At 35.7% G+C, this 23,825-nt stretch overlaps 1 protein-coding gene across 5 annotated transcripts in view; it reads left to right on the top strand.

The window, feature by feature from the left end:
• TNPO1 (transportin 1) overlaps positions 1 to 23,825 on the top strand; it is an 87,149-nt gene that overhangs the window by 31,108 nt on the left and 32,216 nt on the right. For 3 of the 5 annotated variants that reach the window (XM_061189343.1, XM_061189344.1, XM_061189345.1), the window contains 8 exons: positions 2,139 to 2,252; positions 5,049 to 5,124; positions 9,292 to 9,441; positions 12,377 to 12,483; positions 14,232 to 14,365; positions 15,765 to 15,846; positions 18,803 to 18,925; positions 21,042 to 21,160. In XM_061189343.1, the coding sequence (XP_061045326.1) occupies positions 2,139 to 2,252; positions 5,049 to 5,124; positions 9,292 to 9,441; positions 12,377 to 12,483; positions 14,232 to 14,365; positions 15,765 to 15,846; positions 18,803 to 18,925; positions 21,042 to 21,160 (905 nt within the window). Of the gene's footprint in view, positions 1 to 1,894; positions 2,006 to 2,138; positions 2,253 to 5,048; positions 5,125 to 9,291; positions 9,442 to 12,376; positions 12,484 to 14,231; positions 14,366 to 15,764; positions 15,847 to 18,802; positions 18,926 to 21,041; positions 21,161 to 23,825 lie in introns of those variants that run through there. The other 2 variants (XM_061189348.1, XM_061189346.1) reach the window with 2 other exon arrangements.

Raw genomic sequence — 23,825 nt, forward strand, 5'->3', positions numbered from 1 at the left:
TAAAGACCAATGTGCATCTATTAAAAAGTGAACAGTTAAATCTATATGTAGTGGCCTGGAATGATGGCCATGCAATATTATGTGTTTTAAAGTTTTTAGTTAATAGAGTGTAGTATGTGGCATGATCCTAAAAAACAAACCAGAACTATGTGTATGTTTGAGAATAGAGAAAGGTGTAGAAGGATTCATATCAAACTGTTAAAACTGATTCTGTCAGGGAGGTAAGCTTAGTGATGGAATTGAATTAACTATTTTGTACAACCATGTTGTTTGATTTGTTGTAATATTGTTTTTGTAAAGTTTTTTTGAAGTTTCTGAAGTAAAAAAGTCAAGAGGGAAAGGGGAGAGGTCTATAGTGATAGAAATTATAATAGGGATTATGGCGTGGGTTGATGACTGAGAATGGGTACAAGAGAAACCTTGGTACTGGTAATGATCTTTATCTTGATGTGGATGTTGGTCACACAGGTATTCACAGGTATTCACTTTATAAAAATCCATCTAGTTGTATGCTTATGATTTGTACAGGTTATTGTATATATTATATCAATTAAAAGTTTATTAAAATTATGGCACGTCAATACAATGGAATACTTTTTTTAAAAATACTTTTAATATTTAATGATATATGGAATTGGCCAAGAAACAAGACAATCCCATTATTATAAAATATATAAACACACAGAATGAAGACTGGAATAAAAACACTACAGTATTATTAATAGATATTATGTCCAGATATCATTTTTGTTTTGGGGGGTTTTGTTTGGGGGTTGGGTCATTTAGGAAGTTGGTAGAATTTGGTGAGCAAAGCCAGACTACAGGATATTAAGCGGAAAATAAAGGTGAAGAAGGAGAGAGGAAAAGGTTTTTTAAAAATAGAAAAACACTGCTAACTAGAGAGGTACTGTAAGGTCAGGTAATTTTTTTTAACCCCTGCTAGGAAGGGACTAAATTCAGCTGTCAAACCATCAAGTAGTAGTAGATCCATATGAAAAAATCCTCTCCTTCAGCAAATTCAGTTTGATTTTTACAATAATTCATGCCTGATACTTAAGTTTTGTTTTTGTTTAAGCATTTAGTTTTAAAGGAACTGTCATCGATACGGTAGTTTCCATTGATTGTAGCAGATGCAACTCATGGTAGTTTAAGAAACCTATATTCTCCTCCCAATCTTAACTAATTAACTGTTGTAATTTCCTCTGATCTTTTTGCTCCATAGTTGCCACATGGGGGCAAATAATACTTCCTCCGGTCGGAGTGATAATAAAATGAGAAAATGTATGTGAAAACACGTTAATAGAATTAAACACTATCCAGTTGTAAAATTGCGTTATATTTCTTGTTTTTCTTCAGCCCAAAGTCATTAGTTGTGAAATGCGGTTATTTCAGGTGGAGTTTATTTCACGAAAAGAGTTCAAAAGTTGAAGTTTATGAAAGGATGCATTTTTTCGGTCAAATTATGCAAATGTAAATGCAGCATGTAGTGTTTATCGAAGTGTGGGTTGTGATTGCAATGCATCTTTAATATTTTAGGCTAAATATTAGTATTTAGTGCTTTATATATCAAACTGAAATGTAAACATTTTTATTTCTTCTCCTTAAGTATTGTTGAGCTGTCGGGAATTAAAAGGCTTTCGTCCTTATTACAGTCATTCTTAATTACTAACCATGTTAACTTAAAATGACTGAAACCCAAAATCAGATCTCTTCAGGTGTTTCGCAGGGATTTTGATAAGGACTTGATTTTTGATTAGCCCTTAAATCAGTAATAATCTGGATGGAACTAGAGTTGGGTTGGAGAAAACTGCGTGGCACTAGGACCCAGGGGGCTCCCGTGAGCGGATCTAGGGGCCAGATTGCAAATTCGCGGTGACTCAGTCTGGTCGGCTCCTTGCGCTCGGCGGCCGCGGCGGTAGCAGCAGCAGACATTGGCGGCCGAGCTGCTAGGATCAGTTTCCCCGGGTTTCACCGTCCGAGACTTCTTTCGGGGCGCCCCAGGCAGGTCCGAGGCGTCCGGGGAGCGCAGGGGTCGTTCTGGCGGGGAGGAGGGGGGTGCTTGGCGCGGGAAGCCCTCGGGCCTGTGCACGGGGAGTAACATTCGCTCCGTCTCTTCCTGTGTCTGGCTTTATTTGCAGCAAACCAAGATGGAGTATGAGTGGAAACCTGACGAGCAAGGGCTTCAGCAAATCCTGCAGCTGCTGAAGGAGTCCCAGTCCCCCGACACCACCATCCAGAGAACCGTGCAACAAGTATCCTTTCCGAGGCCTCGCCGCCGCCCGCGCAGCTTGCCCTGTGCGGGGCCCGCTCTCGGCGGCCGGATGGCTCCCGCCACCCCTCCCCCTCCTCCCGCTCCCCGGATCCCTCCGCCCTTCGTCCGCCCGCCCGGGAGGAGAGGCCCGCCCGCCGCCGCCCCTGCCCGCCGCCTCGCGCACGCGGCCCTCGTGCCTCCGTTTCGGAGCGCCGCAGCGCCCGCCGGCTTCCGGCCCGCGGGAGGCTGGGGGCTCCTGGCCGCCGCCCGCGATCGCGACATGTGAGCCGGACGCTCGTCACGTCCCCGCCCGCCGCTGACCGGCCGAGGGGGTGGAGAGCGGAGCAGCCGGGTACCGGCGCGGACCCCCGACCGACGTCCCGGCCCACACAATGCGCGGAGGGGGCGGCGGGCAGAGCGCTGTATGCGCGGCGGAGATCGGCGGCCTGAGTGGGGTGGAGCTGGCGCGGGGTTTGAACCGCCTGGGTGTTGGGCCTGGGGTTTCTGCCAGGCCCTTGCCCGGAAGGGCTGGAAACCAAGAAGTGAGGGGTCTCAGGCCTCTCACCCCGGGGCTGTTCGTGCCAACACCTGTTGCGAGCTCCCTGCCTCCCAAGTGAGATTTTCTTTTTAAATCTTTGGCTCAAGACGGTCTGCTCAGTTACCAAGTCTTTACCGAGTTTGCTGGTCCTATTACTACGGATTTAGAGGCAGAAAGACTTAAGAGAAGAAGCAAAACCTCTACTGTGTGTACTTTCTGTAGTGCCCTAAACTGTGGTCAAATGGAGAGCTCTTGCTGCATCCAATAAGGGAAACAAATTCACTCGATCAGAAATAACCGTTTTATCTCTTATTTTAAGACGAAGTTAATTGTCTAGGAAACTTAAATCTGCTGTTTGCAAAAAAAAAAAAAAACTCTTAATTTTTATTGTTAATAAACAGGGAAAATTGCTTAGTATGGAATTTGGTAAGTAAGCTCTTTTGGCGTAGTTTGGACGTATTTAAATTTAAAACACTATAAACGTTAAGTTAAATACAGTTACTTGAGAAGTTCTGGTAAATAAGTTTCTCAAAGAAGTACTGCATTGCTGTAACTTAAAACTTTTCAGTAGGTAAGTATCTAGCCTTTTGGTTAATTAATACTGCTTATTTTAAAATGGAGGTGTTAATGATTTAGGTCTACTTGGTTTGGTTTTTTTTTTTTTAAGCCATTTCGCTTGTATACTGCTAGTACTGAGGGAAGAATAGTCGTTTTGGGGTGTATTGGAGCTTGTATTTGAAGCATTGTTGTGGCTCAGTCTTAATTTGTGTTGTCATAGCTGTAGAAATGATAAAAGTTGATATTTGATGAATTGTAGGTGTTATGTGACAGTTAATTTCTTAAGTTAGCCAATCCCAAAACTGCATTGTAATTTCTTGTACAGCACTGTGTATCATAATTTTTTGTTTTAGTACATATTTATTAAGTACCTTTTATATGCTCAGTGCTATGCGTGTGCTAGGAATCAAATTTACGGTTTATTCTGTGTGCCTGGAGCATAGTATGCCCTCTGCGTAAGGAACAAATTAAATTTCAGTAGATAAAGGTTAATAGTATTTTAAAAATACGCACTGCTTTATATTTTCAGAGTGCCTAATAATGACCTTGTTCTTTTGTGTCTCCTTTGGAAGGAATGTAATTATTGTTTTTGTATAGGCTTGAGCACTTTCAGAAAGACCGTTATACTATTATGGATAGATAGCTCAAGTTCTAAGAAAGTGAACCTTATCAGGAAATATTTATAAAAAATTATTAGCATATCAGCATGCTGTTAATCTTGGCTGTTCACTAAAGAAAGAAATCACTAGGGTTTTTTTGGTCAAAGAAAGTACACCTTGGAATTTTTCTAGAGAAATGTATTTTGATAGTTAATTATGTTCCGAGCACTGAACACTGAGAGTATTCTAGTGTATAATAAGTAGCTAATATGGTGTGCCTAGAGTGTGTATCGTGGATTTAATTTAAAGATTTAAGTCTATTGAGAAAATTCTGTCTAATAAAACACAATTAGAGGTGTTATTAAAAAGCATGTTAGGGATTAGAGGGCATGAAGAAAGACATAGTAGACCATTATGTCATTGTTGCCTGCCAACAGAATGAAATACCTGCACGTTGGTGTCACTGGAAACGTTAGGTCTTGTTGGGGGGTGGGGGGCAGAACTGTAGAACTGTTGCAGTGTAGTAATTTCATAATACTGACTGTTATATAATAAGGTTTGATATGTAGACTTGCACATAAATAGCATTTTATCTTAACTTTTTGAATTCTAAAGAACAAATGAGTCTAATAAAAGCACTTTAAGTTAAAAGGCGATTTTATAAAGTTAATTTCCCTAAGTGATCTTTAAGAGACTTGTTTTTGTTTCTTTGGGGTGCTTTTCATTTTTGTCATTATTTTATACTTAAATACCTTTCTGATTAGGGGGTTTATTTTAAGTTCAAATAAATCAAAGAAATTGTTTTGAAAAATGTTTTCATATGATATGCGCCTGTGCTGAAGGTGGAGCTTGGCTCATGTTGTCTTGAATATAATTGATGTAAAATATTAATATTTCAGCCATAAAGCACACAAGAGGTTTAACACAACCATTGGTGTGTTCTTGGAATAGCATATTGATGGTTTTAATAAGATAACTTTATTCTTACTGGAAAAAATGCAAGGTTAAAAATCACAAAAGAGATTCTTGATTTTAGGTTAAAACTGCCTAATTCCTTCCTTAGATTACACTGAGAAGTTTCCTTAACTACTGTTTGTTCTAGAAACTGGAACAACTCAATCAATATCCAGACTTTAACAACTACCTGATTTTTGTTCTTACAAAACTAAAATCTGAAGGTAAGTAGGGTTTGTGTTGGTAACTACTTAAAAGTTTCTTACACTTCAAATTTTGTCTTTGAGATGTGTTAAAATATACGAAGAGTGACTTATTTCAAAGGATTTCATTTTGTAGTAACCACTTGCTTTAAAGATGTGGAATGAAAGAGTTACTATCACTAAGCATTTGGATGCTTAATGAGCATTCAGTTGTTAATTGGGTGTTTTTGTAATAAATTCACTCATTCTTTGCAAATGAAAAGAATGTTGCAAAGTCTACTTTGGTGCTTTGCTTCAGTCCTTTTACATGACTGTCATAGAGATTGATTTCTTTTAATACACAGATTGAATGCAGGATTTGCTAAATAACTGACTATATGTGTGATCATATTTGTATGATTAAAAGTTCACATAACCAAAATGAAAAGTCATGTATAATTCCATCACTCAGAGACAATTGTTAATCTCTTAATTCTGTACTCCTTTATATGGCTATGTACTGTTTTAAATTTTAACCAGAAAAAGGATCATTCGATTTATAGACTCCTGTAACTTTTTTAAACCTTCTAACAGTATACATGAAACTTTTTCATTAACTATTCTACAACAGTTTTAAATTACCTCTATATAACAGCCTGATTTTTTAAATGACATGATCATCTGATTTTTTTTTTTAAAGATGTAGATATGTAATGACCTGATTCTTTCTTTCTTTTTTTAATTATTTATTTTTATTTATTTATTTATTTATGGCTGTGTTGGGTCTACGCTTCTGTGCGAGGGCTTTCTCTAGTTGCGGCAAGTGGGGGCCACTCTTCATCGCGGTGCGCGGGCCTCTCACTATCGCGACCTCTCTTGTTGCGGAGCACAGGCTCCAGACGCGCAGGCTCAGTTAGTTGTGGCTCATGGGCCTAGTTGCTCCGCGGCATGTGGGATCTTCCCAGACCAGGGCTCGAACCCGTGTTCCCTGCTTTGGCAGGCAGACTCTCAACCATTGCGCCACCAGGGAAGCCCCGATCATCTGATTTTTAAATGACACGGTCATTTGATTGTTTCTAATACAAGTAATTTGTCCATCTCAACTTTATTCATTTCACAAGTATTTATTGAACACCTCTTCTTTGCCAGGCAGTTTGCTCGCTCAGGGAAAATAAAAGTGAACAAAATAAATGAGAATCTGCCCTCGTGGCACTTACATTGTAGTGAGAGGTGTTCTTCGTAGAGTTATTTGAGTATTCCCTTCCTGGAACATTGTCAGACACCCAGAACGCACTCAAGTATTTTTTGAGCAACTGGCTGGCCTCTAAATGAAAGCACCATACCCTTTCAGAAGCCATAGTGCAATTAGTAAAAACTACTACACTTGGAGTTGAGAAATAAGTCTTAGACTCTGACACTCATTTCACCTCTCTTGGTTTTTTCAGCTACAAAATGCCTGTGTTAGCCTACCAGACCGTCCATAAGGTTTCAACTCCAAGCACTAGCGAGTGGGTTAATGGCCTTAAAATCTCACTAATCTTGTATTTATTCAGATTTTAATAATTCATGCACAGTATAATGATTTATTTTGAATTATTTTCAAATTTTCTAGTTAATTTTAGGGATTTTAATTTGTGATTGAGGCATGTAAGAGAAACTTCTTAAATTTCTAAATTTAAATTTTAAGAAACTAGAAAGTCCTTCAACATATCTTTACATTCAGCAATTAATATTCCTAGTTTGATAAATATACATTAATGTGATGTGTTATTTCTTAATATAGAAATTTTATTTTTCCCACATCGTAGTTGTAATCAGATAATTCTAGAAGGACTTAAAGATTTAGTAAATGAATTTTTCTAAACTATATTGTTTAATTTGAAAAATTTAAGTTTGTTTTCACCAAGTCATCTATTCTGTCATGTCCTCATCCTGAATTCCAAATATTAAGATTGGTATAATATTATACTCTTTCTTAAAACTTTTTTGGGCTATGAGGATACATCAGAAGTATTTTTAAAAGCAGACAAACTTACAATTCAAATAGCAGCAAGAGAGGTTGGGTGTGTAACTGCCTCCCAAAAGACCTATTAATTACAAAACCACAAAATGTTGGAAAGGATTTTATGTAATACTTGGTATTTCTTCCTGTGTTTATTCATTTATTTGGGACACAAGTTTGCTATATCTAGGTTTCTATTTAAAAAAATTAGCATTGATGCCATCCATATTAGAGAAGGAACATAAGTAAATTCTTGAAATGAAAATGCTTATTTATTTAGGAACCTTTTTGCCATTCCTCATGTGAATTTGTTTACACTGAATCATGGAGTAAAATTTTAGATGTGGAGAGACCTCAGAGATCAGCTCATCTCCTTCCCTCACTTTACAGATGAGAATTGAGACCTAGTAAAGTAGTCTTTTTAAAAAGAGGATGTGGTTAATTTTTGGCCCTTCTAAATGAATTTGGGACTGGGGATATTTTTAATTAAAATAAGTATTTTGATATAAAATATTTTATGTTTTTAATTTTAAATCATTTCACCTCGTGATTTTTTTAAAACTTCATCTTGTAATCTTAATTGTAAAAATGATATAGTGCATTTCTTATAAACAAATACACATGCCATTTAAAATTACATGACTGAATTATTAATGGCTGACTTAAGACAAAAAAGCTTCTTGCTCGAAGAAGTTAAATTTATAAAGTTAAATAAATCTATTCATTTATTTTATGGAAGTTTTAAACTTTCAAGAGAATTTAGAAGTGTTTTTGTTTCATTATAGGTTACTGATTGAATGATGGTAATTGAAACCAGGAAGAAATTTTTAGAGGGTGACATAAAAAGCTCGTAGGCTATATTGCTGTGATGGCTTGAATGGGGTTTATATGCAAAGAAACACTATCTTTTTGCCTCCCCCTGTCCTGTACCCCTGAAGATTTCAACGCCAATCAGACTTTGAGAGCATACTACTAGCTAGAACAAGCTTGGGTGGTTTTATTTTTTAATAAAGTACGTAAAACAGGAGTGCTGAAACAGCATATTGTGTTCGGTACACCAGCTGTTCATGTCTTCCAGCCCTTTGAGGAGGGTGATCCTGTACCGTGCATCGAGTGTAGGCTCTGGAGCTGGACTCCTAAGGTTGATGTTTTGGCTTCCCCACTTCGTAGCCTTGTGTGACTTTGGTAAAGGCCTCAGTTTCCTTGTTTGTGCAGTGGAGATAATAATTCCTGTCTCATGAGGTTGTGAGGATTAAATGCAAACTACTTGGAAAGCACTTAGCAGTGTTTAGTACCTAATAAACATTCAGAAAATGTTAACTGTTGCTAATATTGTTGGTGATGAGGCCAATTGTTAAAGCATTGGTTATATTCTAATATTAAATTGGTTCTTGGAAAATTTGTTAGTACCATCTACGGATTAAACTTCTTTTATGTAGATTCTAATTTTTAAAAACTTCTGGAAATTTAAATATTGTTTTACCCCCAACCCCTTTTTTTTTTTTTTTTTTTTTTAGCTCAGAGGCAAGTGAAAAACATGATATAAATGAACGGCAGTTATTTGTATGTGAAGGTGATCCCATATGTTCTTTGTCCACTTAATTTTTTAATAGGATATCTTTAGTGACTAATACTTTCAGATCTGTAATTTGATGTTCATATCAGGTTCCAATAAAGCTTGAGTACATTGGCCATATATAAACTAAATTAACTCAAATTAAATCAGTGGTTCTCAACCAGGTGCAGTTTTGTGTGTCCCTCCCCCCACCCCTTCCCGCTGCCCAATGAGACATTTGACATTATCTGGAAACATTTTTGGTTGTCACAACTTGGAGAGGTAATACTGGCACCTATGGCCAGTGGTACTGCTAAACATCTCACAGTGCACAGGACAGCACTCCTCAACAAAGAATTACCTGGCCCAAAATGTCAATAGTGCCAAGGTTGAGAAACCCTGAACTATAAATCATGGAGCTAATCCTTGGATAATCATTTATGGTATTTTTTTTCCTGGTTATAGCAAATTAATGAAATGTTACAATCAGTTTCTGAATACATTTTTAAAGTTACCGTTCTTGGTATATTTTGTTTTTTTTTTGTTTGTTTTTTTTTTTTTTAAACATCTTTATTGAAGTATAATTGCTTTACTCTTGGTATATTTTGAAATGAAAACTACTTTAAAACTCAGTGCTGTTGTTTCGTTACAGATGAACCCACAAGATCATTGAGTGGTCTCATTTTGAAGAATAACGTGAAAGCACACTTTCAGAACTTCCCAAATGGTGTAACAGACTTTATTAAGAGTGAATGTTTAAACAATATTGGTGACTCCTCTCCTTTGATTAGAGCTACTGTAGGTAAGTAATCTGTTACAATTTTGCTTATCCTGTTTGTAACTGGGTTGGTTTCTGACATGACAGACTATTTCCATAGGAATTTTTATCATCCATTTCATGTTGAATTGTGATGGGGAAAATTTTTCATCGCTGCTTTTGAAATAATGTTACTAAAAGCTCTCTTAATCCAGTGAGACCAGGTTCACTAGTAGTTGCTTAATCAAAGTTGGTTACAGTGGGGCATTAACAAGTGATATTAATCTAGGACTACTGTTTTTTCTGTGGGTTCCTTAATTATGTCTTCCTTGTGTCATACATGGGGTATAATTTACAGTTTCACTTTCTTTTGCATGTAAAGAAAAACTTCTTTGTAAAACATCTTCCGTGTAGGACCTTAGATTTTCACTGTATCCCCCCCTTGTTTTTAATTCATATTTGCCTTGTCTGTACCTAATTACAGTAATTTTTGAGTCTTTTAAGTGTTCAACTTGTTTTCAGTGAAAGAACAACTTTCCACCATTTTATGAAAGACTGTGTTAAAATGCTTAGTTTATAGTAACTGGAATAAGTAGGTTTGGGAGCCAATACAACTGAGTGTGGGTAAGCACACACATCATCTGGTAGAAGCAGAAATAGACATGTACTGCAGAATAGCCCACCAATGGGTAGATTCCATATGCCGTGAGGTTTCAGCAGCTATGTTTTACAAGGACCTGGAAAGCTTCTGTTAATCTGGCAGGTTGGTTAAATGGAATTCAGTTAAGAACCTCCATAATGAGTCAGTCATTTTCATTAAAAGTTCTTTGCTTTTGTGTATTTTGTCTCATGGTAGGTTTGAAAAGTACCCAGTTCATCTCTTACTCAAAAAGCAGAGGCTCTGTAACTTCCCTCCAAATATTAAACATTGCCATTATTAACACTGATTTTAAATAGGATAGGTAGAGGGCATTTATACTTTGAGGAAAGGGTCTCCCTAGGTTATTCTGATGGACCCTCATATACTCCTAATTTTCTACCAGACTCTTGACAGTGGTAAAAAGGATGGTGAGTGTATACCAGTCTTTTTAAAAATTTTTTAATCTTAACAGTACATATGGTAAATCTTGCCAAGGAAGTGTACTGGGAAGGACCACATTTCAGTGACTGTGTGGTAATCCATTAGAGAGGTGTAAAATTGTTTCTCCTTGTTAAAGAATGTATGGTTTGTAATTTTATTATTTCAGTGAACATCCTTTTATGTATTTCATACACAGGTGAGAAAGTTTCTATAGAATTCATTCGTAGAAGTAGTATTACTGGGTCAGAGTGTTTTTTAAACATTTAAAATTTTAATAGGTATTGCCAAGCACATCAGTTTTCACTCCCATCTTTGTTGAGTCCACTGAGAATTACAGTTTTTCACTTTTTGCAACTGCGTTGGCATTAGAATATTTTTTGAGAGTGGATGAGATTATATGGGGCCAAGTTAATTTGAATTTGTCAGTCTGTCAACATTCTTTAATATTCTCTCAGCAGAAGTCATGAATGTCAGCAGACTCTTAGTACCAAGTTTTAGTTTGTGTTTAATTTTTATTATTGCTTGTTTTAAGACATGTTTGGTTTCCTTTAGGCAGATCCAGAAATTTCTCTTTCCCTCAATTCTTTCATGTCTTAACTTCAGGAAAGAATACATGGCAAGAAGGAACAGATCTACTATTAGTCTCGCTGCTTTTTGATCTTACCAGAAGGCCACTTAATTGTACGGGTTATATCTTAAAAATGCTGTCATTTTAAGACCCTTACCATATAATTTAATTTTTTTTGTGGAGAGTAAATCTTGGCTAACAACTTTACTCTTTACATTTTTTAACTCTTTACCATTGGGAGCAACCTTCTCAAAACTAACAATGGAAAACTCAAAGAGAATTTATATACACAGACAGTAGAATTTGCTGTTCAATAATAATTATTGAGTATTTACTATATGCCTGGCATTTTGTGTGCCTATCTCACTGAATTCTCAAAATAACTATGAAGAGAGAACTTTTTCTCTTCCTTTAAATTTTTTTTACAGAGTAGTATTTTGAATTACATATAATTTGCCTACTGTTAGTTTATACTCTTTATTAAGGTTCTAAAAGATCTGTAATCACCAGGCATATTACATTATGGTACTAATATTAAATTTACTAAGGCAGAGAAAAATACAAAATTTTTGTGTTACATACATATTTCTGTATTTGCATGATCCTGAGCTATTACAGCTAAGCCACACAACACAGTTGAAATAATCCAGTCAGAGTGACATGATCAGTCAGCCTATGCCGCTAGCCTCCATGATCCAAAATCACTTTGCCAGTGATTCATCCTTGGAATGTTCTGGGCTAATGGCTCATGTACTTTCTCTCTCCCTGCCCTGAGTCATGGCTTTGGTCCTAGGTTAAGTCAGAGAGCTGATCTTATCCCTTTTATGTGTTTTTGTTTGAATCTAACAGACTCATACTCATCACCCAGTGATAAGTGCTGCTAATAACATTTTGGTGTATTTCTTTATACTCTTTTGTATATAATTTTTATAAAATAGGGGTAATTTTAATTAGTAGAACTATTCTTGGTATTGTTGGAGAAGAGCAGGTTGTAGTCTTTTGTGCAGGTACTTGTTAAAAATACAAAGAGGGTGAAGTGTTGGAAAACAAGATTAGAAATGGATCTGATTTATGTTGGGGTTTCCACAGATGTACTGTGGTGATACAGTGATCCTTGGTGAATGTTACTGTTGACATGGTTTGCAAGTCGTACACTGATTTGGAACATTTAAACTGTATGTGTGTGTGTGTGTGTGTGCGCTCACACATGCATGCGTGTGCACACACACCAACGTGCAAACGTGAGCACTCACATTGGCTTGTGGTGGTTCACAAGGCAGTATCTAATATAATGCAGTCAGATTTCCTAAAGGGGTGTGTTTTCTTTCAAGGTATTTTGATTACAACTATAGCCTCCAAGGGAGAATTGCAGAATTGGCCTGACCTCTTACCAAAACTCTGTAGCCTGTTGGATTCTGAAGATTACAACACTTGTGAGGTAAGGATTTTTGCTTCATATATAATTTTTCTATTTTTCTTTTCATGTTTATTAGTAATATTGAGAAAAAATAATTCCTCTGAAACATATAACTTCAAAACTTAGAAGCCTAAAGTTACCTTTTTGTTTTACGTTAGTGATCGTGTATCTCACTGTCTAAAGACCGTTAAGTTATGAAACCTCTTTACTATATTTCCTACAAGGAAATATCTTCTGTTTTTGTATTTTAAAACTATTCTTGGGTGTGTGTATATGTAATCAGCAGAGCAATTGTCAAGCTTAATCAGGTGAAGTAGTATCTTTCGAAGATGGGCTTAATTAAATTTACCAAATTCCCAGACTGTGGGTACATTTTCAGTGTCTCTAAGTTGTTTTTGTGCCTCTTGTTGTGTGGTATGTCTGAGGTATATGTAGTATAGTTTTAATTATATATTAATTATAATCTCTTGTTTGCCACTGATCAAATCAGTAGCAACCTTTCTATTTGGGGAGATGAAAGGGAATCTGTATGGATTTGTTTTCCTATAATTTCTCACTTAATGAGTACCTTAACCATCTCTTTCATTATCAGGCTTCCAGTTTGGATAGAAATCTGTTTTAAATAGAAATCATTTTAGGTGTTTTGCCTCTCAAGGCAGTGACTTATCTCCCTCTCAAAAAAGAGCAAGGCTTGGAGGCAGGGCAGGTGCAAAAATAACCTAATAAAAAGGAATCAGGTGGTCTTTTTGACTTAACATTTTGTTGCCAGATCCGACTTGGGGAAGAGAGGACCAGGGAGAGGGAAAGCTAACAAAAAGGAGTCTTAAAAAGTCACTCTTCTCCCTCCCTCAAAGAAAAAGAAAACAATCTTGCATTCTCATATATACATTTTCTAGTAATGCCTTGGAAGGTTACAGAAAAACTAAAATAAAAGTAATATTTAGCCATCAGGTAACAGTTGATTAAAATTTAAATAGTGCTTTGGTATAATGATAACATAAAAGGAAGCCAAAATTTTAAGCAAGCACTTTCCAAGAATAAAAAGTTTAAACTGATAATCATGAAATTGTGGAGCTACTAAGTCATACAGTATTCTTAAATTAACCTGTAGTGTAGAGAATAAGTCCCAAGGTGCTGCTGATAGAATTATAAGCAGAGTAAAGTAGGTGGTTGAGGTAACTGGTAGGTTAGATATTATATACAGGAGCTCTCTAGGTAAGCCACCTGGTTGTAAAGTGGTTGTAGGGGAAATTGCCAATTTGAATTGCCTGCCCTTTTAACAACTTTTGTCAATGAATGGTTTACATATAAATAATTTTTTGATGATATTTAAGACCTCCTTTTGTGCTTCAAAAAGAGAAGTGGTACAATGGTTAAATGCACTTATACGTAAACATAGAGTTTTACATTGTTTTAACAAACTGCTATTTAATAAGAGAAAAATTAGTGTTGACGTAAAATTGGCAAGAATACTTCAGAAGTTAAGTTTTTTAATTAGATGATATTATTTACAGTCCCTGACGATCAAAATTCTAATTCTAAGACATTTAATGCTAAAATTAAAATGTACCATTATATTTAAACTGAGGTTTTAAATAACTCAGTGGTATAATAAATTTCTCTTATAGCTGATGATTAAATGTATGGATTTTATGATGCAGGTTTTATGCGGACTGGGAACATTAATCCATACAAATTAGTTAATATTCCTCAATTTGCTTTTAAAATGGCTTCATTTTTAATTCTAATCATTGAAATGTCTTTTACAGGGAGCATTTGGTGCCCTTCAGAAGATTTGTGAAGATTCTGCTGAGATTTTAGATAGTGATGTTTTAGATCGTCCTCTCAACATCATGATTCCTAAATTTTTACAGTTCTTCAAGCACAGTAGTCCAAAAATAAGGTATCTATATAGCCAATATTAAATTAATTTATAAACTCTGATACGAACCTGACCACTCCCTTATTTTGCACTACCTAGTATTTTTGCGATCGGCAGAAGATAACTGGCTGTTCCATAGAGGCGGACTTGATCATTGAAATCTACTCCTCTAATGACAGCCTGTGAAATGTCACTCTGCTGAAATTTTCATTGACTATGACACTTCTCCACCATCTACATGGTTCATTACATTTATAATGGTTAACAGTCACGCTTTTAAAGTCCTTTGTGTGAGGCTGAAATTCAGTGTGGGGCGGAGCTTGTCGGGGTTGACACATACTGTGGAAAAATAGCGAGCATAAGGGGTTAGGTAGTGATTCACAGGTGTGTTACGTAGCACATTCTTTGTCACAGGCAGCAATTGTGCAGAAACCCTGAACAAAGTAAAGTAGCAAGGCTTTTCTGAACGATCAAAGCCAAGATCACTTAAGAGGGAACAATAGTACAAAGTCCCTGGAGTTAGGAAGAAACCTTTTAGAGTGACAGAAGAAAACGATTTTGTAGCACGGTAGGAAATGAAGCTAGAGGGGTAGGGAGTAGCACATTACAGGGGCGTGTTTACGCCAGTAATCGGCACGCTGTGACCCGTGTGGCCAAATTCAGGCGTGACTTACGAGCTACAAATGATTTCATATTTTAAAAGGTTGAAGTGGGCGGGTGGGTAATAAAGCTGCCACAGAGGTCTTATGTGGCCCACAAAGCTTAAAATATTTACCTTTTGACTTTTGGCAGGAAAAGTAGATTCCTACTGGAGCAATCTGAACAAGGATATTATGTGATCTTATGTGTGTCAAACAGGTAGTGGGGTTTTGCATAATGGAAATTGGGAAACCAGTTAGAGCCTGTTGGCATAATCCCGTTGGGAGATTATGGTTTGGACTAGAGGAGAAGTGGAGGTAGTAAGTGATTAGATTATGGGTATATTTTTAACAGTAGTGCCATTAAGAATTGCTATGGGATTAGATTAGGTATGTCAGAACACATAGGCTGTAGAACAGTCCCCATTTTCAGTTTCAGAAGGAATGCATACCCATTATTTTTAAATCTAAAATAATAAATTCCCGTTATGTCCCCATCCAACCTCCCACTCTTGAGAGCGAACATGTCCTTCCAGATGCTTTTCCACTTTCTTAGTAGCATTAACATATTGCTCCACAACCTGCATTTTTCACTTAACACGGAAAGAATGTGAAGAATATGTTTAATACATAGAGTTTTGACTCATTCTTTTTAGGGTGCGCGTGTGCACGTATGGCTGTACATACACTGTAATATTTTTATGGAGGAACGTTTAAATTCTTGCCAGTCTTCTGTAAATGGAACAGAGCTTCAATGAGTGTATTTTGAATTTTGTTTCTAGGTCTCATGCTGTTGCCTGTGTCAATCAGTTTATCATCAGTAGAACGCAAGCTCTGATGTTGCACATTGATTCCTTTATTGAGGTAAGATTTGTCCTCCCCCAACCCCACCTTATTTTTGAGGAGGTTAGAAACTGTTCATTGCATGTAGTTTTATTTTATAAATACGATAATTTATAATTATGAGCTGTCAATATTTAAATTATTTCTGATAGTATTAATATTGGGTACAGTATAAACTTTGTGATTCTCGTTAACTGAAAATAAAACTGCTTTTCCTCTCACTGAGTTTTCTACTTGTGCAAACATTGATTATGGTATGTGTGTGTTTAATATCTTGATTATAAAAATTTCTACCTCAATATACTGTTCAAATTGCATATGGAAATTAAATCTCCCAGCTTGTCTGTGATGTTAGAAACATGAAGAGGTTGAATAAACTTAATATGATAAAGAATCTGAAGGTGTAAATGAAAAGGATAGTACTTCTATTTTTCCATTGGTTTTCAGTGTAAAATGAGAAGTTTCAGGGGGGAAAATTGGCTGTTAAAGCTCAGCGTGCATTTCTAATGGTACTTTTTAACTTTTTGATAAAAGCAGAAAGACAACAGGAGCATAGTTTTTTGGCCATTGAACCCTAAGCAGTAGAATTTCTTTTCAGAACTTCTGCTTGATAACAGCGATTGTGAAAGGATTATTAAAGTTCCTTAAGCACTTCGCTTTTATTTTCATCAAATGAAATTTAAATAGTCTATTCCTTTTCAGCTCTTCTTTGAAAAAAAAAAAAGTCCTTCAGAGACCATATTGCTGGTATTCCTGTTGGGAAATTACAAGAAAGAAGGGGGGGAAATTATGTCTTTTTTTTCTCATCACTTAAATTGACAAGCTTCTTTCTAAACATCTTTTACCAATAGACTACAAGTAGTAGCCATTAGAATCCTCAAACCATTTGAAAATTGAAATGAAAACATGCATCTTAAATACATTTTACTGAATACTTACTGTGACTCAGGCACTGTGCTTGGTGCTAAGGATACATAAAGAAATTTTATGCTTCAAGGTGTTTTCAGTCTAGTTTGGTATAGAGGGTAGTGGACAGTATTAGAAGTCTGGAGTAAGACTGCCTGTGTTCAAATCCCAGCTCCACAGCTTAGTAGCTTGTTAACCTTGGACACCTTATTTAACTGGTATTTTCAGTTTTTGTAAAATAAAGCTAATAATAGACTTACCTTGTTGGATTGTTTAAAAGGTATTGGCTAAAAATAAATTGGAACAGTGCCTGCTACAAAGTAAGCACTCCACATGCTAGCTACTGCTATTATTTTTAGAAGCAGTAGTAGTTTTTATTGTAATTATAATAGTATTCCCTCTTAGTGTTCTTCTCTCATGGCTTATTAAAGAGAACAGTAATAGACATACCAGCATCTTACACAGAAATATAATTTAGAATAAAATAAATTCTTTCTGAAAATAAAAATTCCACAGGGCCATACTCAGCAAGTGGAACAAGAACGTTTCCTGACATTTAATAATATTTTCCATTAGTGTTAAATACCATATTAACACTTCTCTGCTACTTGGTAATCCAATAAGATTCACCCAGTTCTTCATCCTGTAAGAGTAGTAAACCTCCAGAGGAGGCGCCTGACACATGGTAGGCTCTCAGTAACTATTTGCTAAATCAGTAACTGGTTAGTTTTCTTCAGTCACCAGTGTTTTTATCAGGGGCTGAAATCATGCCTGCTACGTGTGACGGTACTGATGAAAAGTGTATTGGTTACTAATACTTGGCTATAACATACCTTGGCAAAGCTGGGTATTCATACTTAAGACAATGTCAAATTTCACAAAGGATTTATGTAAGCAGCACCTGCTGGAAAAACCGTATTCTTACTGTGTAAAATTAAAAGAGCAACTACAGAGTTTTGAAAGCCTCAGAAGTAGAGGCAGGACTTGGAGAAATGAAAGTTTTAAAAATGCTACAACAATACTTCACATATTGTCGCATTTGATATTTAAATTTTTCCATCGTCTTACCCATTTCTTGTAATATGATTTCAGGTTCATCTCTTTGGAGATGTTTCTGTGGTCCTGGGAAGAGACAATGGAACACATTGGATTTTACTTAATTATTTTAATCATCTTTTTACTGCTTTCAGTATGTGTGTGTATGTTGTGTGTAAATAAAGTAAAACCTCAGGAGTGAGATAGGGAAGGCTTAATTGTTTTTACTTCTGACATCTCCACTTGAACCTCTGCAAGAGACAGCTTTTTCTAGTGGAGGCTTGTTGGTATAATGAAATGAGTGTGGACTCACCCATGATTTCGTGAAAACCAAATTCAGATTCCCCCACTTGCTAGCAAGTTATATAATGTCCAAACTTGTAAAATTGAGTAGCAGCATCTTGGAGTTGAGAAGGTTAATTGAAACAGTATTGTTCATTCCGACTTTTTTTTTAAACCTTGTTGAGAAATTTAACAGCATAAGATCGATTGCTACTATTACTATTTTTTCAATAGTTGACTCTGAACGAAAGCAGTCTAGGGTCACGTTGTTGGAAGCTCAGTATGTATTTCCCAATTGTTGGTGCTTTTATAGAATGTATGCCTGTTAAGAATCAGTGTTGGTAGGAATAATCTCTTAACAGACAGTAATTTTGAAGAGTAAATCAAACTGTATTTTAATGATTATCTCTAATTCTGGGTGATCTGGGTGAATGCTCCTATGTCCTAATGACATGGTTTTATTCTCATAAACTAAAGATTACTTCAAGATGCAACCACTCATACTCTGAAAAATGGCTTTAGATCATTTACCAAAATCATAATTTTTGGCAGTTATCATCCTGCGTCTGTCTTATTTTATAATCTAACGCTATAAAGTATTAGTAGGGCCAGTTAATTCATAAGCCTTTATTTGTACAATATCTTCTTAGGGTTTCTTTAAATGTTGCCACCTTGCAGATTATTGCTTATTATGTATAAACCTTTCTAGTATGTTGGAATACTTAACTAGAAGAAAATACTTCTTGTGCAATAGAATCTCTTTGCATTGGCTGGTGATGAAGAACCAGAGGTACGGAAAAATGTGTGCCGGGCACTTGTGATGTTGCTTGAAGTTCGAATGGATCGCCTGCTTCCTCACATGCATAATATAGTTGAGGTAATACAAGCAATTTAAAGGCTTTCTCCTCATCTTCCCCTCAAGAAAAATCTTGAGCACAAAACGTATAGTGTGAAACCACTGTCTTCCAATTTATTTGTCACATTTGTTGGGGGGGACTATAAAAATTAGTTATGATCATCTTGAAGTTAAAAATTATCTTTATGGCGATTTTTCTTTCATGAGATATAAGATGTTATGGAGGGGAAAGTTGTTTAAAGGAGTAGATAGCTTTTAACCAGTGTAACTAGGAAATATTTAGATTATTTGTATTTATTAGATATGGGTTAGGCCAAGTTTGTTTTCGACCCGTTAACTGGTAAATTGATCTGATCAACTTTTGATTCATGGTAACAGTGATAACAATTTCTGAATAGAAAATACATAACCATTATAGTGAGTTCTAGCAGACCATTTAGATTTTAAAAGGCTCTCTTTCAGTCCTTATGTGATTAAAATAATTTTACTAGGATATTGTAAGTATGTTGAGCACAGATAGCTGTAATTAAAGGAAGGAATACATAGTAACATATAATTATTATTAGGACAAAGTAATTTGTTGGGCAATACTCATTATTGCTACAGTCATACCTAATTTTCATATTGCTGAATATAGTTGTACTTAAAGGATGGCATCTAAGACCAGTTAGAAGAAGGCTAGCGTTCATGATGTTCAGCAACTCCTTTTCTAAAACATAAGGAAAGATAGTTGTAGTGATAAAGATATGTAGCAGCAAAAGATGGGGATAAATGACATTCTCTCTGATAAAGATATTCTCTCTGTAAAGTGTTTAGAAGAATCAGGTGGGGTTGGTTGAGAGTTTAGTGAGAGTCTGGGGTTAACCAGAAAGTTAAGAAAGACATTTAATCATTTGCCATGTCACAGCTGGGGAACCTAATTTACAAGGCTACAATTCTTTCTTCAGCAATACCCAGCATAGTAGTAGGACATGGTAGGGGCTAGCCTGTCACAACAGTTGTGTTGCTGTATTTTGTCGTGTGAGATGTTTCATTCAAGAATTCATCACTTGACCCCAGATTCAGTCCCAGGTACATTGGGAATTCATGCCTTTGATTATGTTTATTTTGTTTTTGCATGTAAGGTTTTTTTTGGGGGGGGGTTTGGCCGTGCTGTGCACCTTGCGGAATCTTAGTTCCCTGACCAGGGATTGAAGCCAGGGCCCTGGCAGTGAGAGCGCCAAGTTCTAACCACTGGGCTGCAGGGAATTCCTGGTATGTTAGGTTTTTAAAAGAGGGGTAGATTTGGATAGATTTGGAGATCAGATTGTTCCTCCAACTTAAGAGTGGATTTGGCTTGGTATGTTCAAAGGACATGAAGGACATGATAAACCTATTTTGTTGGCAACTAGAAATTAGAGTTGACAAAGAAATGTCACCACTTTTTTCCAAGTTAAAAAAAATTAATTTTTGTAATTGTATAATATGTATATATCTTTTTAAATATGTGGAAGTATATACAGTTGACCCTTGAACAACACAGGTTTGAACTTCATGGGTCTACTCATACCCAGATTTCTTTTTACTAAATATGTACTACAGTACTACACAACGCAAGATTGGTTGAATCTGCAGATGAGGAACTGGTTACAGAGGAACCGTATATATAGAAGGTTGGCTATAAGTTATAGGTGGATTTTTGACTGCTTGGAGGGTTGGCATGCCAACCTCCTCACTGTTCAAGGGGTAATTGTAATTATAAGAGACAGTTTGGGTAGTTATGTTATAAAAAAGATTGTCCATTTTATGAATGGTTTAATGGTGTTTTTTATTTTGATGCATCTATGAAGACAATTTGAATATTAATACTTTTTAAAAATCTCAGTGGTTTCATGAAACAGTATACACCTATATAGAAGCAGATAAACATGAATTGGACACTTTACATTAGGCAACATTCTAAAACAGTAGTTCTTAAGTTTGGCTGCTTTTTAGAATTGATTAGGAAGCTTTTTTTAAAAAATACAAAGCCTAAGTCGAGAACCACTGTAAAAGTGCAAGGCCCATAGCAAAGGACCGTTAACTTGCTGAAATTAAATTAGGTTTATTTTAATTGTATGATTTAAACTGATTAATACTAAGCCTCCTTTGTTTACAGTACATGCTGCAGAGAACCCAAGATCAAGATGAAAATGTGGCTTTAGAAGCCTGTGAATTTTGGCTCACTTTGGCTGAGCAACCAATATGCAAAGATGTACTCATAAGGCATCTTCCCAAGTAAGTGTACCTTCTTACAAATACTCCCTTGTTGTTAAATTTAGCAGTGATTCCTCATTTTCATATTTTTAGGTTACATTCTTATGCCATCAGGTAATGAAGTTCTAAAGAAGTAAGACTTAATTTTACCGATGCTATAAGTAAAGACATTTTTGAAGAAGCAGTTACTTTTGTTTTCTAAATTACATGAGGGTGGTTTGTGCTGAATTATAACTAATTTTGGATAATCCATGGCACAATTTTTTATAATCTTATAATTTGACTATGGGGTCTCATGGATTTCCTACTAGTTGTGATGCTATGCAATTTTTGGTTAATCTATTGTTAAGCCTGTTTTTAACCCAGTGAATGCTGTTAAATCAGTTATTTTTTTAATATATTTTTTCCAGTTTTATTGAGATAAGTTGAATTTGATATAAAACAGCGTATTAGTTTTAGGTGTACAACATAATGATTTCATATATTAAAGTCAGTTACTTTTAAAAGTAATGCTCATGTTCTTTTGAAAATAAAGAAAATACAGGCTCATAAAAGAAAATTAAAATGTAGAAAACTTAAAATGTCTTGTATTTCCACTCCCTTGAGTCATCACTGTTAGTATTTTTGGTGTGTTGTCTTTTAATGTTTTTTTCTGTGATAGTACCATATACCAAATGTGATATATTCAGAGTGTTTGGGGAAGAAATAAATTTGGTCGTATGTACATGGCATCTGGCTATAGTTAATGCTTACATTTTTGATTTTACTATTTTGTGGTTGGCTCTTTTCAGTTATTATAGGTTGTGCACTTTCCTCCATGTCATTGGTCTTTAAACTTTGAGTACTGTTCCATCATGGTTTGTGTACCATATATATATAATCGACTCTTCTTCTATTGTTTAATGTTTAGTTGTGTGCCCTTTTTTTTTTAACTCACAAGTAATCCTGGACTGAGCATCTTTCTTTGTCCATAAGTAGTGATTTCTTTCAAGTAGAATTCTTAGAAGTGATTTTTGCCAAGGACAAAGGGCCTGAGCATTTTAAAGCATCTTCATAAATATTCCACATTGTTCTCTAGGGAAGTTATACCAGTTTACACCCCACCAGCAGGGTCCCATCTTGTCACAACTTTTGCAATCCATTAATCATAATTTTTCCAATCTTAGCCCTCTGGATGAGCAAAAAACAAAACCATTTGTTTTAATATGTTGTAGTATTAGTGGAGTCACATTTTTTTCAGAAGTTAGGATACTTGGATATTCTCATTTTCATGTAGTCAGTTAAGTTGTTTTTCTTTTCCAATAAAATTCTTTCCCTACTGAGAAAACAATGCCACCTATGTTTTATTCCAGTCAATCTAGAATTTATTTGGGAGGAAAGTGCAAGGTGATGTGCTACATGGATTTTTTCCTCCCTTAGGAAATACATATATTAATTATTCTCTTCTCCCTGATTTGTGATTCCATTTTTATAATATGCTTGTTTCTTACCATAGGATCATATAATTCTAAAAGTCATATAAACAGACATTAATTCTTATAAAACTGAAGAGATTTTATTAATGAAAACCTAAGCTTTAACACTGGGAGATGATAAGAACAGTTATAGGTTGGTGGTCTCTTTCATTACCCTAATAAAATCTAAACATTGGTAAGCAACCAAGAACTTGGTAGCAGGCTAAAAGATCAGCAGTTCCCATTTAGTTGTGCTGTGTGCAAACATTAAACAACCCATTCCAGTGATAAATGGATTTGATTTATATGTCTTCCAAACCACTGGTTTGGGAACCATTTTTAGATTAAACAAGACTGCTTTTATTTTTGGTTCAAATAATGTATTGTGAGGATGGGAAAATATCAACATCAGTCTGATCCTGAGATTAAAAACACAGTAAAAGAACTTGTTTTTCCTAGATCTGTTAACCAGATTCTTGTTTAGTATGAGCAAAAAATGTTTGCTGAGGAATCAAAATTGTTAATGTGATGAGATCTTTCTTATTAAAATGAATTCACATAGAAAGCATTAATGTAGTAAAGAGTAAGGTTAAATTCTTTTATCTTTCTGGGCTGTGTCGTGTATTCTTTTTTTTTCCTTTTCCTTTTTCTGTTTTTTTTTTTTTTTTAGCCAGTACTATGCTCTATTGATTATTGAACATTTGCTAATATATTTTGTTATCTGGTAGAACGGGTCTTCTTTTTTTCCCCTGAATTATTTTGGTTTTTTCCCACCTTTATTCTTGTACATTAATATCTCCTGGGGCTTATTTATGAATTAATCCATGTAAAACAACTAACCCAGTGCTTGGCATATACTTAAGTACTCAGTAAACATTCATTGTTGGTATTAACATCATTGCCTTTCCATGATGTTGCATTAAAATTCTCTTCTTGTTTTCTACATGAAGCTTCAGGAGAAAGTTTCTTAACGATTAGATTTGTTCAAAAATAATGGTCTGCTTTGTATGATTGGAATTTGTCAGACACATGCCATATCTCCACGTGGTCACAGTTAACTCCAATATCTCTTTCCTACCTCACTTTTTGACTTGCCCCGCCTTATCAGTCCCTTATTTCCTGTACATCTTCATACTCTTTCTCTATCTGGCACAGATATCATCCACAAATCAACAGTACTGACCATAAACCTCCAGCTGCCCCCTGCTCTGGATTAATCGAACTGTCTTTGC

The sequence above is a fragment of the Eubalaena glacialis genome, chromosome 4 (assembly GCF_028564815.1).
Source record: "Eubalaena glacialis isolate mEubGla1 chromosome 4, mEubGla1.1.hap2.+ XY, whole genome shotgun sequence".
NCBI classification, from domain to species: Eukaryota; Metazoa; Chordata; class Mammalia; order Artiodactyla; family Balaenidae; genus Eubalaena; species Eubalaena glacialis.